The sequence below is a fragment of the Thunnus albacares genome, chromosome 14 (genome assembly GCF_914725855.1).
Source record: "Thunnus albacares chromosome 14, fThuAlb1.1, whole genome shotgun sequence".
Classification (NCBI taxonomy): domain Eukaryota; kingdom Metazoa; phylum Chordata; class Actinopteri; order Scombriformes; family Scombridae; genus Thunnus; species Thunnus albacares.
The window spans coordinates 30,846,263-30,868,115 of NC_058119.1; the positions used below are offsets into that span (position 1 = coordinate 30,846,263).

The 21,853-nt window shown below is 43.4% G+C and overlaps 1 protein-coding gene across 8 annotated transcripts in view; it reads right to left on the minus strand.

The window, feature by feature from the left end:
• The window catches only part of tjap1 (tight junction associated protein 1 (peripheral)), a 39,966-nt gene that overhangs the window by 1,048 nt on the left and 17,065 nt on the right, over positions 1 to 21,853 (minus strand). For 4 of the 8 annotated variants that reach the window (XM_044372164.1, XM_044372165.1, XM_044372167.1 and 1 more), the window contains 8 exons: positions 19,480 to 19,642; positions 17,089 to 17,117; positions 16,169 to 16,330; positions 12,192 to 12,258; positions 8,532 to 8,561; positions 4,017 to 4,124; positions 3,262 to 3,345; positions 1,421 to 2,125 (listed from right to left, as the gene is read on the minus strand). In XM_044372164.1, coding sequence (XP_044228099.1) covers positions 1,421 to 2,125; positions 3,262 to 3,345; positions 4,017 to 4,124; positions 8,532 to 8,561; positions 12,192 to 12,258; positions 16,169 to 16,330; positions 17,089 to 17,117; positions 19,480 to 19,599 — 1,305 coding nt within the window. In that variant the 5' untranslated portion in view covers positions 19,600 to 19,642. Of the gene's footprint in view, positions 1 to 1,420; positions 2,126 to 3,261; positions 3,346 to 4,016; positions 4,125 to 4,830; positions 5,642 to 8,531; positions 8,562 to 12,191; positions 12,259 to 16,168; positions 16,331 to 17,088; positions 17,118 to 19,479; positions 19,643 to 21,853 lie in introns of those variants that run through there. The other 4 variants (XM_044372169.1, XM_044372168.1, XM_044372163.1 and 1 more) reach the window with 4 other exon arrangements.

Below are 21,853 nucleotides of genomic sequence, written 5' to 3' on the forward strand. Positions count from 1 at the left end.
TGTAAACAGGAAGTGATTCTGGAGCTTGTTTTATATTTTAACGTTTATGTGTTTGTTTATGTTTGTTTGTGTTTATGTGTTTGTTTGTGTTTATGTGTTTGTTTATGTGTTTGTTTGTGTGTTTGTTTGTGTGTTTGTTTGTGTTTGTTTGTGTTTATGTGTTTGTTTGTGTTTATGTGTTTGTTTATGTGTTTGTTTGTGTGTTTGTTTGTGTGTTTGTTTGTGTGTTTGTTTGTGTTTATGTGTTTGTTTGTGTTTATGTGTTTGTTTGTGTTTGTGTTTGTTTATGTGTTTGTTTGTGTGTTTGTTTGTGTTTGTTTGTGTGTTTGTTTGTGTGTTTGTGTTTGTTTGTGTGTTTGTTTATGTGTTTGTTTGTGTTTGTGTTTGTTTGTGTGTTTGTTTATGTGTTTGTTTGTGTTTATGTGTTTGTTTATGTGTTTGTTTATGTGTTAGTGTTTGTTTATGTGTTTATGTGTTTGTTTGTGTTTATGTGTTTGTTTGTGTGTTTGTGTGTTTGTTTATGTGTTTGTTTGTGTGTTTGTTTGTGTGTTTGTGTTTATGTGTTTGTTTGTGTTTGTTTGTGTGTTTGTTTGTGTTTATGTGTTTGTTTATGTGTTTGTGTTTATGTGTTTGTGTTTATGTGTTTGTGTTTATGTGTTTGTGTTTATGTGTTTGTGTTTGTGTGTTTGTGTTTGTGTGTTTGTGTTTGTGTGTTTGTGTTTGTGTGTTTGTTTGTGTGTTTGTTTGTGTGTTTGTTTGTGTGTTTGTTTGTGTGTTTGTTTGTGTGTTTGTTTGTGTGTTTGTTTGTGTGTTTGTTTATGTGTTTGTGTGTTTGTTTATGTGTTTGTTTATGTGTTTGTTTGTGTTTGTTTGTGTGTTTGTGTGTTTGTTTATGTGTTTGTTTGTGTGTTTGTTTGTGTGTTTGTGTTTATGTGTTTGTTTGTGTTTGTTTGTGTGTTTGTTTGTGTTTATGTGTTTGTTTGTGTGTTTGTTTGTGTGTTTGTTTATGTGTTTGTGTTTATGTGTTTGTGTTTATGTGTTTGTGTTTATGTGTTTGTTTGTGTGTTTGTTTGTGTGTTTGTTTGTGTGTTTGTTTGTGTGTTTGTTTGTGTGTTTGTTTATGTGTTTGTTTGTGGTTGTGTGTTTGTTTATGTGTTTGTTTATGTGTTTGTTTGTGTTTATGTGTTTGTTTGTTTATGTGTTTGTTTGTGTTTATGTGTTTGTTTGTGTTTGTTTATGTGTTAGTTTGTGTTTGTTTATGTGTTTATGTGTTTGTTTGTGTTTATGTGTTTGTGTTTATGTGTTTGTTTGTGTTTGTTTGTGTTTATGTGTTTGTGTGTTTGTTTATGTGTTTGTTTGTTTGTGTTTATGTGTTTGTTTGTTTGTGTTTATGTGTTTGTTTGTTTGGCCTCCGTGTTACCTGCGGCGGGCTGCTGAAGGGGCTCGACTGGCTGGACAGCGGCTCGCTGGCAGCGTCCCGCTGTGAGGGCGGCGTGCGCTGGTTGACTCCGCCTCCACCACCGCCGGAGGAGGAGGAGGGGGCGGGGCTTCCGGGCGGCTGGCGCTCGTCGTCGTTCTGCACGAGGCTGAGTGAGATGGCCTGCCGCGTGGCGTAGGTGCAGTTGGGCAGCGGGCTGTTCTTGGGGATCTTCACCTTGTCGTCCGACGAGAACTCGATGACCTTGCGGCCGGGGTAGAGCGGATGGGGCGGCGGCGGCGGCGGGTACGGGTTCAGCTTCTCAAAGGACGGAGCCCCGCCCCCCTCTTCGCCACCCGACTGGCCGTCCAGACTGCTCTGACTGCGGCAGGAACCGTTCTGCTGCGCCGCCTCCTGACCGCCGCCGTTCTCCCGGCCCCGGCCCTCCGCGGCCGCCGCCGCAGGACCCGTCATGTCCACGTGCACGAAGACATCCTCGGCGACGGGCCGGCCGCAGCTGCTGGACTGGGCGGAGTTTAAGAGCAGCGGCTCGGGTTTCTCCAGCACGCGAGCGATGACGGAGGTGGGAACCACGTCTGCCGGCGTCAAACTGAGTGTGTCCGGGTCCTGAGAGCCGGGGGCGGGGCCTCGCTCCGGCAGGCTGCTCTTCATGTGCTTATTCAGCATGTCCTGCAGCTCATAGGGCAACTGCAAGAGACACACACACACGCACACACACACACACACACACACACACGCACACGCACGCACGCACGCACACGCACACGCACACGCACACGCACACGCACACGCACACGCACACACACACACACACACACACACACACGCCTCCATTAAAGGACTCTTCCGGTGATTCTGAGGTTTTGCTTCCTGCCGTCTGACGTTCAGCAAACAAACATCTGAATCTTTTGTTGTGATGAACCTCAGACACACTCAGACATGTTCACTCACTGAAGAAAGCTGTGTGATACAGCTGAAAACTACAACAAAAACTAGTAAGTAGCAGTTTAAATGAACAAACTGATGAGTGAGAGAATCAATACGATCAATGTCTCAATCAGACGATCAGCTCTAGAGATCTACTGTACATGAACATATTAAATATTGACAGGAAGGAACATATTTCTCATAATTATTGACATTTAATATCTTTGTTTAGCGATGATGAGCAGATTCATATTAATACAAATCACATTTCTCTGATTTTCTGCGTCTGTATCTGCTGGTCGATCAGGATCAAACACCAGGATCTGAAGGTCACATCTGTTCAGAACCTTTATTTTAATGATATTTGATAGTTTAACTGTTCACACCTGCACTGAACTGTGGGATAAACTGAGCTCTGAATACTGTTCTGAAGCAGCGGCGTGATGTGACTCTGCTGTTGCCGTGGTTACGTCCTGCCTCTCTCTCTCTCTCAGCATCGTCTCAGGGTCGTCCTGCTTTGAATTCATCCTCGCCGTCTCGCAGCTTCTTCGTGGGAAATGAAAAAGTGAACGTCTGGTGATTCTGAGGTTCAGACGCTGACGTCGTTTCTCTGCTTGATTTTCACCGTTTGAAGCGTCGAAGGACGAACGAACGAGATTCATGTCGGTTTCTCAGATGAAACCTTTTATTCTGCTTCGTTGTGAGGGATCAATCAATCAATCATGGTTTGTGTCTCATTTCCTGCCGTTAATCTTTCATATTTGTCAGATTAATGAGCAACAATCCTCCTGATCTTCTGCACATCATCAGTTATTATCAGTGTGAGTGGTTACAGGTGTATCACACACAAACACACACACACACACACACACACACACACACACACAGTTACTTACATCAGCAAACTTGTGGTTCCTGAAATGCGACTTGTTGCACTTCAGCAGCTGGACGGCGAGGTTACAGTCCTGCCTGTAGCGCTCCTGACAGACACAGAGACACTGAAGGTGAACACAAACCGGGTTTACTCTGCATTCATACCGGCTCCTGATTGGTCAGAACTGTAACAAAGATCAGCTGCTTCTGTCTGCGTTTCAACGTCATTCACTCATTTCTGTTTGACAAAATTTCCTCTCGAGGAACGAATAAAGTGTTTAGAATTAAACTGACTGTTAGATTTTTGTGCATAAAGACACAAAAACAAACAGACAAACGAGCTCAGTCGTCACAGAGCAGCTGTTTGTTTGTTTATGAAACTGATCAGCGATCAATCAGACGTCCGAGCAGCAGCAGCTCGTTAATCAGCCCGACGTTAACGAGCTGCTGTTGGTCAACACACAGGAAGCAGAAACGTGGAAAGCAGGAGGCGGCCGCCGCCATCTGCTGCAGGATGGATGGGGAGGCAGTTACCATGGTTACCACACAGACTGGAAATGAGCTCCAACTTCCAGTTGATAAATATTTACACCTGCTGCTGCAGGAAGTTCTGTTTATCATCAATAGATGTTTGATTATCTTTATTTTATTAACAACCGTGTGGTCAGGAGCACCTCTGCATCACATCTGTCTGTTGTTTCTGTGTATATTCATTTGTAACAAACAAACAAACAAACAAGCAAAAAAAAACATCAGTTTCAAAGCAGTTTGTTCTCACATTGAGCTCCTCCAGACGGTCGATGGTGTTCTTGGCATCCAGCAGTTTGTTGGTGAGCTCCACGATCTCCTGATCCATTGTCTTTTTGTCCCTCTCCACCTTCCGTAGCTGTGGGAGGAGCAGGGACATCATGTTAGTGCGTCAACTGTCAATCACAGCTGAGACCGCCAATCAGGAGCCTGCAGTGACAGGAGGCGGGCCTTCAGGGCTTAAAATACATTCAGATCATGTGGGAAGAAACGTCAAAATACATGTTAGGGAAAAGCTATTCAAACTGCTTAAAACTCATCTGGACGCCATTTTTGTAGTTTTCTGTATAGTTTTATTCCTCCTAATCATGTTTTATATTAAAAGTCCAGCAGCAGAGTTAACGTCTTTAATCCTTTAAAGCTTTATTTAAAAACAAAACTTGAGATGTCACACCTCATATCTGAAAGCTAAGCTGTTAGCATTTGCTAATATCTACATTTTTCCCAGATAATTTGAATGCTGCATTAGCTCGCAGCACTTCACAGATGCATTATGGGATGCAGTGGTGTGGCTGCTGCTGCCAGAGGATCAATAAGATCTTGATCGAAGCGTCAAAGCCGAAAGCTGAAATATTTCCATCAAGGAAGAAACAGCCAGCTAGCAGCTAACACTAGCTAAGACAGCTAGCAACAAGTACATGTTTCCGTTAGCGTGGATTTTCTGTCGTAGCTGATTGATCCTCAGTGATTGATCGCTCCTCGCTGGTGAGGTCAGACTCAAACCATATACAAAGTAAGCTAACCATCCAGTCATACATGATGCTAGCTCACCGCTAATCAATCACCTGGTCTGTTTCACCCGCTAGTGATTTACTAAAATCAGGTCGCACCATTAAAACTTCAGTAAAACAGGAAGTCACAGCATCACGAGCTGTAACAGAACTGCCAAATACGTCAGTTTTAGGAGCCGAAAGATAAAATAAAGAGAGCAGCCGGACGTTCGTGAATGTAGGTGAGACTTTGTTTTCTGTATACCAGCAGACACGTGTTTCACAATTAGATGTTTTGCAGTTTACAGTGAGATTATGCTAAGCTAACAGACGTTATTTAGTCATTTAGTTGAACGTTATTGGTTTAGTAATTTGAGGTATAATGTAGGGCTGCGACTGACGATTATTTTCATTATCGAGAAATAGTGAAAAATGTTAATTTCTTAGAGTTCATTCACGTCTTCAAATGTCGTTTTATTTGACCCCCAAAAAAGTCAGAATTAATTCATAAACATAATTGAGCCTTTTGGCTTAAAACATAACGATAATTTGATTATCAAAACAGTTCCTGATTAATATTCTGTCGATCAATTAATCAACTAATTGTTGAAACTCTACATTTTATTTTCATATTTAAACACATTAATAAATGTTCAGATGTGTGTCCGTACTGCAGCTCTGAACTTCATTTCATTTGTACCTCTGAGAAAATTTTACGAAACTGATGTTTGTGTTTGTTGTCTGACATGTAAACATCAGGTCAGATATGTCGACTGTATTCTATACGACCTGTTTTACTCTTCACTCTAAACAGCTCAGATATTAGCATGCTAACGGTAGCTTCAGCTAGCTTAGCAACAGTTCCAGCTGCAGATAGTGGCTGTAAATATTTAGTAACAACCAAGCAGCAACCTCCGGGGCTGTAAAATGAAGCCAAAACTGCAGTTTCTTGAACGACTACTTGAGGCTCCAAAACCGAGTCAATCCCCATAGACCCCCATGTTAAAATGTCCAACTTTACAGCAGAAATAAACATGTTTACAGTCTGGTACAAACAACGGTTTTGGTCTCTGTAGCTAATTTCCTCTTTCATGACAACTGTACGGGGGTGAATTTTTTTTTATAATTCACCCGTTTAAATTTTATTAAGCCGTAAAGTTCTGCATAATAAAGGACATGGCTGCTTTGAGTGACAGCTCCGCCAGCCGCTAGGTGGCTTGTTTCAGCCATTCGGCCCGCCTCTTTGCCCATTTTTGATTGGCTGGGAGTTAGGCAGCGTCACGCCGGAGCGGCTCACTTTGAGCTTCAAAACCGCTCTTCAGAAACCAACGAGTGACGTCACGGTAACTACGTCCATATTTTTATACAGTCTATGTAACAACTCATCTCTGCCTAACAACGAGTTGTACTTTAGTGAATCTGCACTTTAGTAAACACTGACGTTATCGCAGCCGTTTTCTCACCTGTTCCATTTCCTGTTTCGTCTCTGAACGTCTGGTTGTAATTGGTGCTTTAGTAAATACGAGTAAACAGCTGCGGTCCTGATTAAACCGCTTTATATTAGCACTTATAAACTGACGTAATGACGTGGCTGCAGCGCCTCATCATAACATAACCTACGTCTTTATATAGTCAGAGTCTGACCCACATCACACCGCAGCAGCAAAAACTATTCAGAGGAAAGAAATGAAATGTTTCATTTTTCTTTAAAAGGTTTGTGTGGTTTTCATTGAATGAATGAATCTGGATTCAGAGCTGAGGATCAATCAGCTTCACGTCGGCTGCGTTTTCTTTTCGTCTCCATAGTTTCATCTACAAGCTAAAAAAAAAAAAAAACAAGAAAGAAAAAAAGAAAACAGGTCATCATTAGCCTGGATGAGACAGAGCAGAGTTTCAACACCAAGTCAAAATCTTTGTATGTTAAAAAGAATAAAGTGACAGATCCTAAGCACCGCCCTCTTTCCTTCAGTGCACCAATCACAGCTGAGCACTAACTCTGTTTAATTAGCCCTGAGTTTCACCTCTCAGGCACCAGACACACTGCCGGACTCAACTACTGTGCTTAAGTACAATATTGAAGTACTTGTACTTTACTTGAGTATTTCCATGTGATGCTACGTTATATTTCCACTCCACTACATTAAAAAGGGAAATATTGTACTTTCTACTCCACTACGTTTGCTGACGATACAACAGTAGTGAGTCTCGTCAGTCTCTCCATCACCTTCTAGAGAGACGCCACTGAAGGTGTTCTAACCTACGGCCTCACTTCCTGGTTCAGTGACTGTAAAGCGTCTGAACATCATCATCATCTGAACAGGATAGTGAGGACAGCTAGTGCCCCCTCACCTCACCCCCCCCCCCTTCCTGCTGGAGATTTAATAATCAACGCTGTGTTCGCAGAGCTTCCAGCCTCATCAAGGATCCCACCATCCTCCTCACAGTCTGTTCTCCCTCCTGCTGTCTGGGACGACATTCAGGAGCATCTGTGCTGAATCCAGCAGAATGTTAAACAGCTTTTACCCGCAAGCAGTCAGGGTCATCAACAGACTGCCCCCCCACCCACCCCCACCTCCCACCTCCCCTCCCCGCCTCAGTGCTGGTTACTCGTGGACATGCACCAGTTGTCAACATCGAACTGAAACATGCACTTTAATGCACTGTGCTGCTGACGGTTTATTCTTTTTTGTTTTTATCATTTTTAAGGGAATTGTTCGATATATAATCACTGCTGAGGGCTGTACATAAGAAAACATCCCATAATAAACTAAATCTTGAATCTTATTTGACAGCTTTAGTTACTTTTCAGATGCAGATTTGACACAATGGATAATATAACAAGCTTTTAAAATACAACACATTGTTAAAGATGAAACCAGTGGTTTCCAACCTTTTTGTCTTTTGACGTCTTACAAAAAGCAGTGTGTAGTCGGGGTCACATTTCACATGTCTATGAGTTGTTAACAGCTCCACCAAATAGTGATTTTTCCCTCTAAACTTCTCACATGCTTTCATTTCAATAAATGTTCAAATGATCCAATATTTCAGCAAAAATCAAAGATTAGAGAAAAAGTCCAAAAACTGAAAACAGATTTGTGTATCAGAACTTTGTTTTTTCTTCTTTCCTCTCCCATTAATCATCTCACCACCCCTCAGATTTATCTGCTGACCCTTTGGAGGGCCCCGACCCCTAGGTTGGGAACCACTGGACTAAACTAGCTAACTGTATATAAAGTAGTGTAAACTAGCTCCACCTCCAGCAGCTACAACAGTAACATGCTGCTCTAACACTGATGCTTCACTATTAATAATCTAATGATGTCATATATAATAATATATCAGTCAGAGGGACCAAACCACTACTTTTACTGCAATACTTTAACTACATCAAGCTCATAATACTTATGTACTTTTACTGCAATACTTTAACTACATCAAGCTCATAATACTTATGTACTTTTACTGCAATACTTTAACTACATCAAGCTCATAATACTTATGTACTTTTACTGCAGTAAAGTATCTGAGTACTTCTTCCACCTCTGGAAACTGCAGATCTAAAGTTTTCTGACGTAGCAACAGTAACTAGGGGGCGGTGCTTCGGATCGATCAGCTGTGGTTTATTCAGTTTGAGAGTAAACACGAAGTCACGACTTGGTGCTCAAACGCCGTCAGACTCTAAACAGACACCAGAGAGGAAGAAGAAGACTGAGGAGGAGGATGGAGAGATGTTGGATGAGGAGGAGGAGGAGGAAGAACATGAATGTAAACGCAACTGCATGAACCCATGTCTGACTGACGGCAGCCTGATGAAGATGAAGGTGATGATGAGGATGATGAAGTGGAATCAATCCGTCACAGAGCAGCGTGAGAAAAGAGGAGAAGAAGAAGAAAAAAAGAGAAGAAGAAGAAGATCAGACAATCACAGCAGACAAAACAGACAAACAGGAAGTGACGTTTAATGTTTGAGAGAATTTAATCATTTTATTTAATAATCTGAAAGTTTCATCAAATCTACTTAAATTCACTTTTAATCAGGTAGAAGAGAGAGAAATCGATTCCAGCATCACAACTAACGATCGTTTTCACCATCGATTGATCGTCCAATCAAATGTCTCGTTGTGTTCAGTAAAAAAACAAAAAATATTCAGTTTACTTTCAGGTTTAAGAACCTGAAACCATCAATTATTGACATTTTTAATTTAAATCAATGAACTGAACGATTAAAAGTCAAAGTTAAGTTTTAATTGTTAAAAATAAATGAAATTATTTCAGAATCAATGACGACATAAATGTACTTGTTAAAACTTTAACGCACAACATGTAATTTCAGCCGCTAGGCGTCTCAACCAAAACAATAACAACAGACGGAGTGTGATGACGGTGTGAAGCAGCAAGGGATCATGGGAGTTGTTGTCTTCATTGTTAGATAACCAGCTTCATCGGGATAGGATTACTCCAGTGTTCATCATTCAGGATGTTTTTACAAACGGACCCGGAGATTACAGGTAAAAACACAGAATGAAGCTGTTTCACCTAAAAAAATTTAAAAAATCAGTGTTTCTCCGACGATGTACGGCGACCACCGGACGTCCGGTACGGGCTGTTAGCCGAGCTGCTGCTAACACTTGTTCTGTTTATTTCTCTTATAACTTTAGATCCAGACGTTCGGTCGGTTTCTACCGGGAGCCAAATTATCCGCAGAGGTCTCCTCCTCTCCAGAAACAAACGTACACGCAGATTAAAATCGTTAAAATACTAATTAAAGCTGTTTCACCTAAAAAAATCAGTGTTTCTCTGACGATGTTTGGTGACCACCGGACTTCCTGGAGGGGCTGTTAGCCGAGCTGCTGCTAACGTTTGTCCAGTTTATTTCTCTGATAACTTAAGATCCAGACGTCCAATGACTAAAATCCTTCTTCCGGCTAAAAGATATAGTTAAAAACCACCTAAATTTATCATGAAAATGTGTCTTAAAACTGAATAAAAGTCCATTTATAACAGTTTGTGTGGAACAACCACAACGCCGATGTATTATCTTGTATGTGTGTAAGTTACTCTTTGGTAGACGCCATTGTAGCGGACAAACACAGCGCCGCCGTATGCATCTGGTGCGTGTTTACTCTTTGGTAGAGGAGGTATGACGTCATCGACAGGCGACCAAATGAAACGGTCCATTACTTTGATTAAATTACAGATTTCTCTGAGTTTGAAAACACACAACTCAACAACATATATAACACAGGTCTAGTTGTTTTTAGACATTTTAATGTGGAATAATTACAGATTATAACTTTAACGTGTCTATTTTAGTTCAAATGACTCAAACGTCTCCGTTAAACCACGTCAGTCTAAATGTCTTCTGGGCCAATGTTTAAGATAAATAAATAAATATAATAATATGAGGGGCATTAAGTCAGAATTTCAAGTTTCATATATTTATTTATATTTCAATAAAACATCATGATGTGATCAGAGAAAAGTCAAAATAGTTTAATAATAAAATTTTTACAAGTTCTAACATTTAACATTGAACAGAGTGATTTTTTTTTTATTAAAAGATGTGTTAATGCCACAACTTTGTCTTAAAATCACAGTTTTATTGTTATAATATTGTCTATTATTACTAATACTGCTATTATACTATAATAATATATAATATCTACTATAATATTCTGACTTTCTGGTATGAAATTATAACTATCTTTATAATAAACATGTAAAGTTACAGTTTTACCTTCTAATTTAACTTTTTCTAACAGAACTACGACTAAAATTGTATAAAATTGTGACTATCCTGTAATATTATATCGTAAAATTACAACTGTATCTAATAAATCTGATAATATTATAACGTCTGTCGTGAAATTATCACTTTGTTTGTATTAAACTGTTGTGATCGGGACGTTGGATTTATGACAAAGTTGGATTTTTATCTGATTTTCCTTCATTTTTCAGACAATGTTTGAATATTTTATCTCTCAGCTGTTTTTATTCTCTATATGACCATATAGTAGAACATGTACTGTGATTATATATCATCTATTTGATCAATATCACCACCTGATGATGTTTCTATTAAATGTTCAGTGTGACGTCATTACGTTGAACCAGGTGAGTTTAGTTTTATTACGTATTTATTAAGTTAAAACTGTTGTGAAGAGAAGAAGAAGAGGAAGTGAAGGAAAGTTTGAAGAGTAACCATGGTAACGAGGTCACGATTGATCATTTCCTACGTTTTAATCCTGTAAAAACCTTCTTTTTCTTTATTACATCATCACCCCCCCCCCCCTCTCTCGCTGTGAACTAACTGACCTCTGACATCCTGCACTGTCGCCCGTGGCAACCGTCCTGCCAACGAGTCCGTCAACGGCACTTTTCCACAGTTAATCAATACACAGCCTCAGAGTGCGTTTTCATTTAGGCATCGATTAGTTATTGGCTGAGTGTAATCAATGACACACACACACACACACACACACACACACACACACACACACACACACACACACACACACACACACACACACACACACAGAGGAGGCGGTTTTGGGCCAATCAGAAGCTTTGTTACAAATCTGACAGCTCAACAATGAACGTAATCAATACAGCTAAATAATCTGTCCCTCCTCTTCCTTTCGTTAATCAATCTCCGTGATGTTACGTTGTTGGAAACTTTGTTTTGACAAATCAGGTTTTTTTTTTTCCGTTCTGACGTCTCTAAATACTACAATACCCATGATCCTCTGCTGCTGCTGTTGCTGTGGAGAAGAAGCTAGTCAGAGGTCGCCATGGTTACTCATTTCATCCACAATTAGATGCAGATTATAAAAACCAGTTTTCTCAACATTTAATTTTCAGCTTCAGCGACAGAATTTGCAGCTCTGTGATTGGCTGTTTGTTAGTGAAATGCACCTTGGGAGTCGTAGTTGACTTCATATTTATGTCCACAGGCTTGTAGCAGATATTTTCTAACACAGCTGTTCATCTTTTGATCGGACGTTTCATGTTGATCAATAATGTCTTTGAGATCAATAAATGGAACCAGAGACGCCTCCAGTGTTATAAAGACTTAGTGTAGATCATTTTCTAATATAACGACCCTGATTGTGTGTTTGTCTCATTACACCAGCGTTCAGCGACACAGAACGTAAAACAACCGGGAAACTTTGAGGACGATTTGTTGTGACTAAACAACAACTAAACTAACAAGCTTCATAAAAATATCATCTCTAGTCCATCACAGAGGATGTTTCTCTGTTTCTCTGCAGCTCAAACCGACTGATTCTGAAACATTTACATGGTGTTTGGAGTCTTTTTACAGTAAACAGCTGAGATGTTAACGAACTGCAGTTCATCAGCTGCAGTTTCTCGTCTCTCAAACTGAGAAACAGAAATCTGATGAGGTGGAAAAAGTGGAAAAAGTGTGAGGTTACCAGAGCGTGGAGCTTCTCCTCCAGATCCTGATTGGCTCTCTGAGACGCTGTGTAGCTGTTCTGAAGTCTGCAGGGAGAGAGAGAGAGAGAGAGAGAGAGAGAGAGAGAGAGAGAGAGAGAGAGAGAGAGAGAGAGAGAGAGAGAGAGAGAGAGAGAGAGAGAGAGAAATGTGTTACTGAGCATACTCGCTCGCCCTCACAGGACATCTTTTCCTTTTCTTTTGTATCAATAGAGACGAGAGGTTTTCTGTTCAGAGTCGTCCTGTTTTCTCTCTATTATGATACAACCAATAAACACAGCTGAAAAAAGCTGAGTCATAGCAGCTTTATAGCTGAGTCATAGCAGCTTTATAGCTGAGTCATAGCAGCTTTATAGCTGAGTCATAGCAGCTTTATAGCTGAGTCATAGCAGCTTTATAGCTGAGTCATGACAGAGTTATAGCCGATCAACGTTATAGCAGCTGTAACTGAGTCATAACAGAGTTATTGCTGAGTTATGGAGTCATAGCAGATTTACAGCTGAGTCATAGCAGAGTCACAGATGCACCAGCTATGTCAGAGCGAAGTGTGACATCCGAGTGTCAGCCGAGTCGAGGGAGACGACGTCCTCTCAGTGAAATGAAGTTTCCACTGCAGAGTCTCATTAAGAAACATTAGAGTCAAACTAAAACATCTCAGCTGGTTGAACAATGAAACTGTGTCCCACAGCTGATCCCCCCCCCCCTCCCCTCCCCCTCCTCGTTATCCCGTTAAATCCTCTGTCTCATTAAGCAGCGACTCTCTGACTTCCTCCCTCATTTACAGACTGATTATAACCGCAGAGCAAAATAAAGGTGATGAATCGTTTTACAGAAAATTAAGCTTCAGTGTTCTGCTCTGAGCGCTCACACACACACACACACGCACACACACACACACACGCACGCACACACACACACACACACACACACACACACGCACACGCACGCACGCACACACACGCACGCACACACACACCAGCAGAAGGACACAAATCCTGAACAAAGTGACACAACAGGCTTAAACCACAGCAGGTGGAAGAGACCGTACATACATGTCTGCTCCTGAGGGTTGAACTGTTCAGTGGAGGCAGACGCCCGATGATGCTGCACTTTTAAAAAAAGTGGTGAATTAAAACTTTATATTTAATCAATTCTGAAACAAACAGGCAGCCTAAAGCGCTTTGCTTGAGGCCGGCAGGTAAAAAGATCACTGTGGTAATCAATAAATGATGAGCAGGGTCGGATCAACCTACGAGGGAGCTGTGAGTCCCTCATTTATCATCTAATTAAATGAGGATTTATTTAGGAATCTGAGCCGTGTAAGAATAATGAAACTTAAATATTAATGAGTATTGAAACCAGAGAAAAAGACAAAGAAGCTTTTCAAGAAGTTTAAAGGGTTTGTATTCAGCTGTTTGTGGTTTTCTGTTGTTTATTTCCTGTTCTGATGTCGGATGTTAAACGTGGTCAAAGTTCAGAAACGTGAGGTGAACGTATGTAGAAACGCTGCCTGCAAGTCAAAAGTCAGGGCTTCAACCTGCACCGAACGCTTCCACCTTTTTTCTGCCTTGCTGACGAGCTGACGTCGGCTCCTTGCAAATGCTCATAAACCTTATGTAGCCTTGGTTGCTAAGGTGGTTGCTAAGGTGGTTGCTAAGGTGGTTGCTAAGGTGTTTCCATGTGTTGTTCAGCTCCAACATGTACGGATGGATTTGAGAAGTTGACATTTGGAGTAAAGAAGGAGAAAAAGAAGTGAAATCCTGCTACTATAGTTTGTTTACGTAGCCTCCGGAGGAAGCTTCCTGAAAGCTGACCAATCAGAACAGAGTGGGCTCATCAGGAGGCGGGGCCTTAAAGAGACAGGAGCTAAAACGGCCTGTTTCAGACAGAGGCTGAACTGAGGGGCTGCATAAAGGACCAGTAGAAGATCAATAAGGAGTTTTTATTCCAGTAGAGCCCCAGAATATAAATATAGAGGCTGGAGATGAGCAGAATATGAGTCCTTTAAGATGCAATACAGTTCCATCATCAGGAATACAAACTGAGACTCTCATCTGGTTTTGGCTGTTTAAGACGTGTGTTGTTCACATCTGGAAAGTAAAGAAGCACAAAATAAATTGTTTTCTGCATCTAAACTTGAACAGAAGACACATCTGGATCTGCAGGCTGATGCCAGGTTCAGACTACACAAGATTTTTGACTTCGATGGGTAAAATTAGGCGATTATAGAGTCATGAATTCTTGCCGTGACTTGGCCCGAGAGACACGTTGGTACCCGACCAATCACAGCTCGCCATCTTTCACGACCTGCATGAATTAAATATCCGGATTCAGCTCAACTAAAAACATCAGAGAGAGATTTTTGGTGCTGTAACGTCCTCAGATGCAGAGAAATGTTCCCTTAAAGACCATGAGAGGAGACACTGAGGCACAAGACACACACGCACGCACACACACACGCACACGCACGCACACACACACACTCACATATACATACACGCACACACACACACAGTTTACAGGTTCTGATAATCAGAGAGGAGTTGAGCTCTCATTAATTCACCGTCTTTGATCAGATTGATTAAATATGGATCCAAGAGGGTTTGTGTGAGTGTGTGTGTGTGTGCGTGCGTGCATGTGTATATGTGTGCGTGCGTGTGCGTGTGTATGTGTGTGCGTGCGCATATGTGTGCGTGTGTGTGCGTGCGTGTATGTGTGTGTGCGTGCGTGTGTGTGTGTGTATATGTGCGTGTGTGTGTATATATGTGTGTGTGTGTGTGTGTGCTCTAAATTAAACTCTAAATTAAAGCGATCAGCTCTGCAGAGGAAAACTTCACTTTCAGATTCCAGCTGACAGACACCTGTCACCTCCTGACATCATCAGCAGAACCAACCAATCAGGACGCGTTCCTGCAGGACAGATTAAATCTCTGCACACATTCATGTTTTTATCTTTTTGTCTAAAAGTGTAAAAGAGTTTTTACACTCATGCAGGTTTGAGGACGAGACTGTTTAACATGTCACATCATCTCATACTTATGTCTGATGACGGGAGCGAAACATCATTCATTTAAAAAAATTGTTTTAATTCTGTGTCCCGTGTTTTGTTTGTGTGTTGCCATGGCAACTTGAGCCATGCGGATAAGGCCGTATTCAGACCGAATCGGTCGTTGCGGCGCACCTCCGCAGGGTTGAGCGGAGGGGTGTGGGTGTGTTTATTTTACATAAACGCTGTGAAACACTCAGACACTCTTCATTCGCTCTCGACCAGAGAAACCGACAGCAAAGCAAACTTTACTTTTAACGTCAGCGAACGAAGAGAAACGTCGGCAGTAGGGATGGACATTTGAAGAAATTTCCTTAATCGATCATCGGGAAAATCAACAATCAATTATCGATGAATCTTTTTTTTATATGTATTAAAATGCCGATGGCAGAAAATACTAAAGAAATCATGTTTTTCCTCAGTGAAATCCTCTTTATACAAGACAGTGAAGCTGTTGATATGAGGCCTCGTAAAGGCAGCGGAGCCTCTGAGCCAACAAGCCAAAGCTACGGCGCTCGTCATAAATCATATCAAACCATAATATGTAAATAAAAACATATGATATTATTTAGTGCTGACAATTTTTACCTAAATGTAACTTGAATAAATCCAAAAGGCAGCCGAGAGAATAAAGTTACTGCAGCCTGCTGGTGGTCGTTGTTGAGGAAGATGAAGGGAGCGACGCTGCAGGATGCGGACGTGTTGGCCGCCGTGCGTCGCGGCTCCTCCGTGCTAACACTGAGCTGACGGAGGAGGATTCGTTCACGGCGTTGCGATGTTTACAGTGAGCTTTGTTGTTTTTTTCAAAACATCATAAACTCTGATTATCTTCAACAGAAGCTGTGTGATGAGTTTAAACTCATCTTGTCGTGCGTCGATCCGTCAGCTGATCGGCAGAAACGTGTCTCTCACCTGCGGAACTTGTCTCTCATCTTGTCCAGGTCGTCTCTGGTCCGGCTGAGCTCCGCCTCCATGTAGTGACGGCTGCCGTCAAACTCCGCCTCCATGGCCTCCATCTTGTGCGTGGAGAGAGAGAGGCGGCGCCGCAGGTCCTCATTCTGCTGCTGGAGGATTCTGGGTAACGGGAGCAGAGGTCAGAGGAAATAATAAGTCACATGTTGTTTCTGATGTTTTATGAGTTTCTGCAGCTCCACGATCACCTGATGATTTTATTTTATTTATTTATTTGGCTACCCGGCGGACCAGCGAGTACGCCTCCATGTTTACAGTTCACAACACTAAAGGTACAATATTATCAAAGACTAGACGGGTCAGAATTATGTCATCCTTTTAAAATCTGTCCGTCATGAGTCTGATGGTGGAACAGGAGTGAAATGATAAATCTGTTCAACCTTCATATTCAGCTGTTTGTGGTTTCCTGTTATTTATTTCCTGTTCTGATGTCGGATGTAGAAACGCTGCCTGCGAGTCAAAACTCAGGGCTTCAACCTGACCTGAACGCTTCGTTTGTGACATTTTTTTTTCTACCTTGCTGACGTCGGCTCGTTGTACATGCTCATAAACGGCCGTCTGCTTTGTAGCCTTGGTTGCTAAGGTGGTTGCTAAGGTGGTTGCTAAGGTTCAAACATGTGCGGATGGATTTGAGAAGTTGACATTTGGAGTAAAGAAGGAGAAAAAAGTGAAATCCTGCTACTATAGTTTGTTTACGTAGCCTCCGGAGCCGGAGGAAGCTTCCTGAAAGCTGACCAATCAGAACAGAGCGGGCTCATCAGGAGGGCGGGGCCTTAAAACGGCCTGTTTCAGACAGAGGCTGAACTGAGGGGCTGCAGAAAGGACCGGTAGAAGATCAATAACAGCTGAAACAGACTCACCTGATCCTGTCAGAGTCTGATAAGGCCTCCTGGAACAGAGAAGACAGAAACAGTCAGAACAACATGATTCAGACTGTTGATCAGTGAAAACACAGCAGGACTGAACGGGAGGAAAACATCCAAACACATCGAACCAACAAGAATCACAAGAAGACAGGAAGTCCAAACTCCTTTAACGGTTTCCCCTCTCTCACATGATCAATCACATGACCCGCGTGTGATGTCGTTCTACGGATGTTTCCTGTCTGTTTCTTTATCGTCTGTCTCATTGATCTCTCTCCCACGTATGGAAACCAGCCGCTGTGATCCCAGCATGCAGCAGGGTTTTTTTTTTTTTACACCATGGATCCTCTCCGCTCTCTCCGATCAATCGATCGCCTCGCAGAGCCGTAAAATCAATGACTGGAGCATCCAATCAGACGGCTGCAGGCTGCTGCTCTGACACAGAGAACGATGATTTGTTATGAACTCTTTCTGTGTTTCCTCCTTCTGGATAAATAACTAACAGCCTTTTCATGTTTCATCTCCTGACCTTCGCACTGCTGCATTCTGGGTATTTTTCAGCGACTCGTCGTCAGCAGCTGCTGAGACTGTTTGTTTAAATGTGTTGATGCTTTTTCTTCAAGACCTGAAATATTCATCATGTTTTACACTATTGATTATTTTCATGATCAATTAATTAATTAATGTCAGATAAAAGATTTACTGTTTTAACGTCAAGTTTTATCAAACCAACAGAAAAGCAGCAAAACTTTATAACCAGAATGTTTCATTTCTGCTTCAAGACGAAAATAATCGATTAAAATAGTTGCAGATTCACTTTCTGCCGATCAACCGATCAACTGATCAACCGATCAACTGATCGACTAATCAACCGATCAACTGATCGACCGATCAACTGATCGACCGATCGACTAATCAACCAATCAACTGATCGACTGATCGACTAATCAACCAATCAACTGATCGACCGATCAACTAATCGACCGATCGACTGATTGTTGCAGCTCAATCATTTATACAGACAGCAGAAGGTGAGGATGAGGAGCAGGAGGAAGATGAGAAGGAGGATGAGGATGAAGAGGAGGAGGAGGAGGAGGATGATGAGGATGATGATGAGGAGGAGGAGGAAGATGAGGATGAGGAGGATGAGGATGAAGAGGAGGAGGAGGATGATGAGGATGAGAATATGAAGATGAGGATGATGAGGATGAGGAGGAGGATGATGAGGATGAGGAGGAGGATGATGAGGATGAGGAGGAGGATGATGAGGAGGATGAGGATGATGAAGGTTTTGTCCTGACCTACCTTGATGTGAGACAGGACTGACAGATTAGAGGCGGGTCTGTATTTGTGTCTCTGAGGTTCTTCTGTTTCCTGATCCTCCATCTTTACTCGTCTATTCACCCCTAACACGTCCTCTATATGCCCCGCCCCCTCCGTGATGTCATCCTGCTGCCGCGGGGTCTCCTGCCCCGCCCTCTCGTCCTGCAGGGGCTGGTACCAGCTGTCGGGCCGCTGCAGCGCCGACACCCAGTCATCCCAGCGCCGAGTCCGGTCCGCAGACTTACCTTCAGGCTGCTGCTTCCTGTGAGCGGGGCGGCGGCGGTGGGGGGAGGGGCTTCCTCGTTCTCTGGAGGCCGCCCTGCCGAGCATCGTGAGGTGGGCGGGGCTAAGAACCCGGGAGGTGATCTCGTCCAGGAAGTTGGAGAAGCGGACCTTCTCCTCCAGAACCTGCATCCGCCAGTTCCAGTTGGTCCTGCTGGGGGAGGGCGGGGCCGAGGACCGCCGTGAGGCCGGCGCTCGCTGCTCCGTCCGGTCCAGAGAGCGAGTCGGCGTGCGGTGGGATGTGCTGCCCTGCTCCCTGCCGTCATCCAACAGCTCCACTGACTTTGACTTCCTGATGACATCATAGGTGTGCTCCACACCCAGCGACGCCGGCTGCTTCAGGATGCCTTTCGGAGGGGCGGCGGTCTGTGTCCGGGAGGCGGTCTGGGTCCGGGGGGCGGTCTGGGTCCGGGGGGCGGTCTGCGCCCAGTGAGCTCGGGTCTGGCGCTCTCCTCTCTTGTCCTGCGGGTGTTTCCTGGTCACCGTGGGGCTTCGAGACGCTGGGAAAACTGTGCTGACAGAGCGACTCGTGTGGCAGTCGGTCGCCGTGACGCCCACCGCTGTGGTTTTGGTGCGGTCGGGCCGGCGGGCATGGCTGCTGAAGAGCGGCGGCGGGATGCAGAGCTCCAGGCTGGACAAACTGGAGACGTCCAGCTCGCTGTCAGAGAGCGGGAGCGGCGAGGTCGGGAGGCCGCGCCGCGACCCGGCGCTCAGCCGGCGTTTAAAGGTGGCAGGAAGCTGCTGCGGGGGGGTTGGAGGTGTGTTATGGGTGTGTCGGTTTACCTGATTGATGTCGAGCTGTGGCGCTGGCGGGGGCGGAGCGGTGGTCAGGGCGTGACGCGTCTCGCGGTGCTGTGGCGGAGCCTTTCGATACGGCTTCCTGGCCGGGGCCGCGCTCGTCATCCTGAGCCCTCCTTCTTCCTTCCTTTCCTATCGTCTGTCAGTCCTGCCAGGAGAAGAAGAGTTAGTTGAGGTAGAAAACGCCTGCCGACCGCCCGCCACAACGCCTCGACCACGACTGGACTCTGTCAGTGCTGTCACACTCGCTCGCTCTCTCTCTCTCTCTCTCTCCCTCTCTCTCTGTGCAGATCGATGCTCGGTCGGCCCTCATCACCCTGCATGTGTGTGTGTGTGTGTGTCTGATGGAGTGGACGTGTGCATCCCTGTTGACTGTTTTTGTATCTTTGTGAGGACCAAGATGCAACAGGAAGTGTCCTCACAAACAACAAGTGAAAGTAACAAATCAAACCTGCGTCACCGGTCCTCACAAGCTGCTCCGAGTTTCAGACCTTCAGAAGAAACTGTCTCAAACAACATCAACAGGGAGATTTTCAGGTTTGAGTTACATGAATGACGGTCCTCACAAGTATATCAGTGTGTGTGTGTGTGTGTGTGTGTGTGTGTTAGCTTCAGGCTACACATTGATCTCAGCTTGTTTCCAGAACAGGAAGTGCAGCTCCATTGATTGAATGAGGCTAACGTTAGCATGGCACTATTGAAAATGAAGGTTCTCCCTCAATGTGTTTGAAATAAATAAAATGATGCTATCAGTATTAGCCTGTTAATGGGACTGAAACAGGACAGAGCTAACACAGCTAACAGGCTAACTGTCAGCTAACAGCATCAGACTGTACTGCACTTACTTTATTGTCTGTAAAATAAACAAGATAACCTGTAATAAACTGTTTGAGCTAATGTGAGTGTGTTCAACCTTTAAGGATGACATCACTGTGTTGAAGTTATAATATGCAGGATTTGTTGGTGTTTGTAAACAAAAACATAGGATTCAAAGAGAGAGAGAGAGAGAGAGAGAGAGAGAGAGAGAGAGAGAGAGGGAGCTGGTCGAGCGAGCTAGAGAGTGAATGGAGGGAGTGAGCAGCAAAACCGTGAATCAGATAAATAAGCACAACACTGTTGCTGGATTCAGTGTGAAAGCAGAGCAGCGTCCTGACACACACACACACACACACACACACACACACACACACACACACACACACACACACCTGCTGCTGCTCTTTGTACATCCATGACACAGAGAGCAGAGCGGAGCAGAGGAGAGAAGACACAGAGACAGGTGTAACACCTTGTTGCTAAGCTACGAGTCCCGACTTCACACCCTGCCCTGTGATTGGCTGGAGGCTACTCACCCACTGCCCCCATAGGTTGACGGCCAGAAACGTCCCGAACACAGCGAAATAATAAAAACACAGGCAGAGAGCAGATGGTAGATGAATGTTTTGCCAGTTTTTCAGCTTCACATCCTGCAACCAGCTGATTAAACGACGACTGACATCATCAAAAGAGTTGCAGCTCTAAACTAAAAACAACAACTATTTTATCAGATTATATTCATAGAAACAAGATGAATGTATCTTGTTTATATCTATTAATAATAATCATTTATCATCTTTAATAACTGCAGGTTTGTTGTTTCATTTACAGGAAATAAATAATCACAGAAACACTCAGTGATCTCCTCCATCTAGAGCTCGTCCACGTCACATGACCACCACCACCACCTGCCCTGAGGGGACCAATGACAAGCCATCGATCACTGTGTGACTTCCTGTGTCACACACACACACACACACACACACACACACACACACACACACACACACACACACACACACACGTCACGTGCTGTCCGTCCTCAGAGTGAAAATCATCGATCATTTGATAAAAGTCTCGTTGCGTCATTTCAACCTCTTCCTGTTTCACATCACATGACTTCTAGTTTAACCCTTCATCGCCAGGACGTGTCTGTATGGAAGACATAACACACATTAATCTCATTCAACGCATTTTAAATCTATAATGAAAGAATCAGAGTTCAAACTGGCTCCAGCTCTCCCAGCTACACCAGTAAAACGCTGCTTATGCACTGACTGGTAAATGTATTTAACACTGATCATCATCATCATCAGCTGATGGAGAATTCTCTCCTCTAGGAACGACTCGTTGTTATTTTTGATCTAATAGGATCTATATCGGACTATTTTCAGCGGCGGATGAATCCACGTTTGATGCTCTGATCTTTTTTTTTTTTTTTTAATGTTTGTGTCGATCCCAGTTGAGGATGAGGAGGACGGAACATCTTCATCACGTCTGACTGCAGCTTCTCAATTTTATATTCAAAAAAACGCCCCGAGTG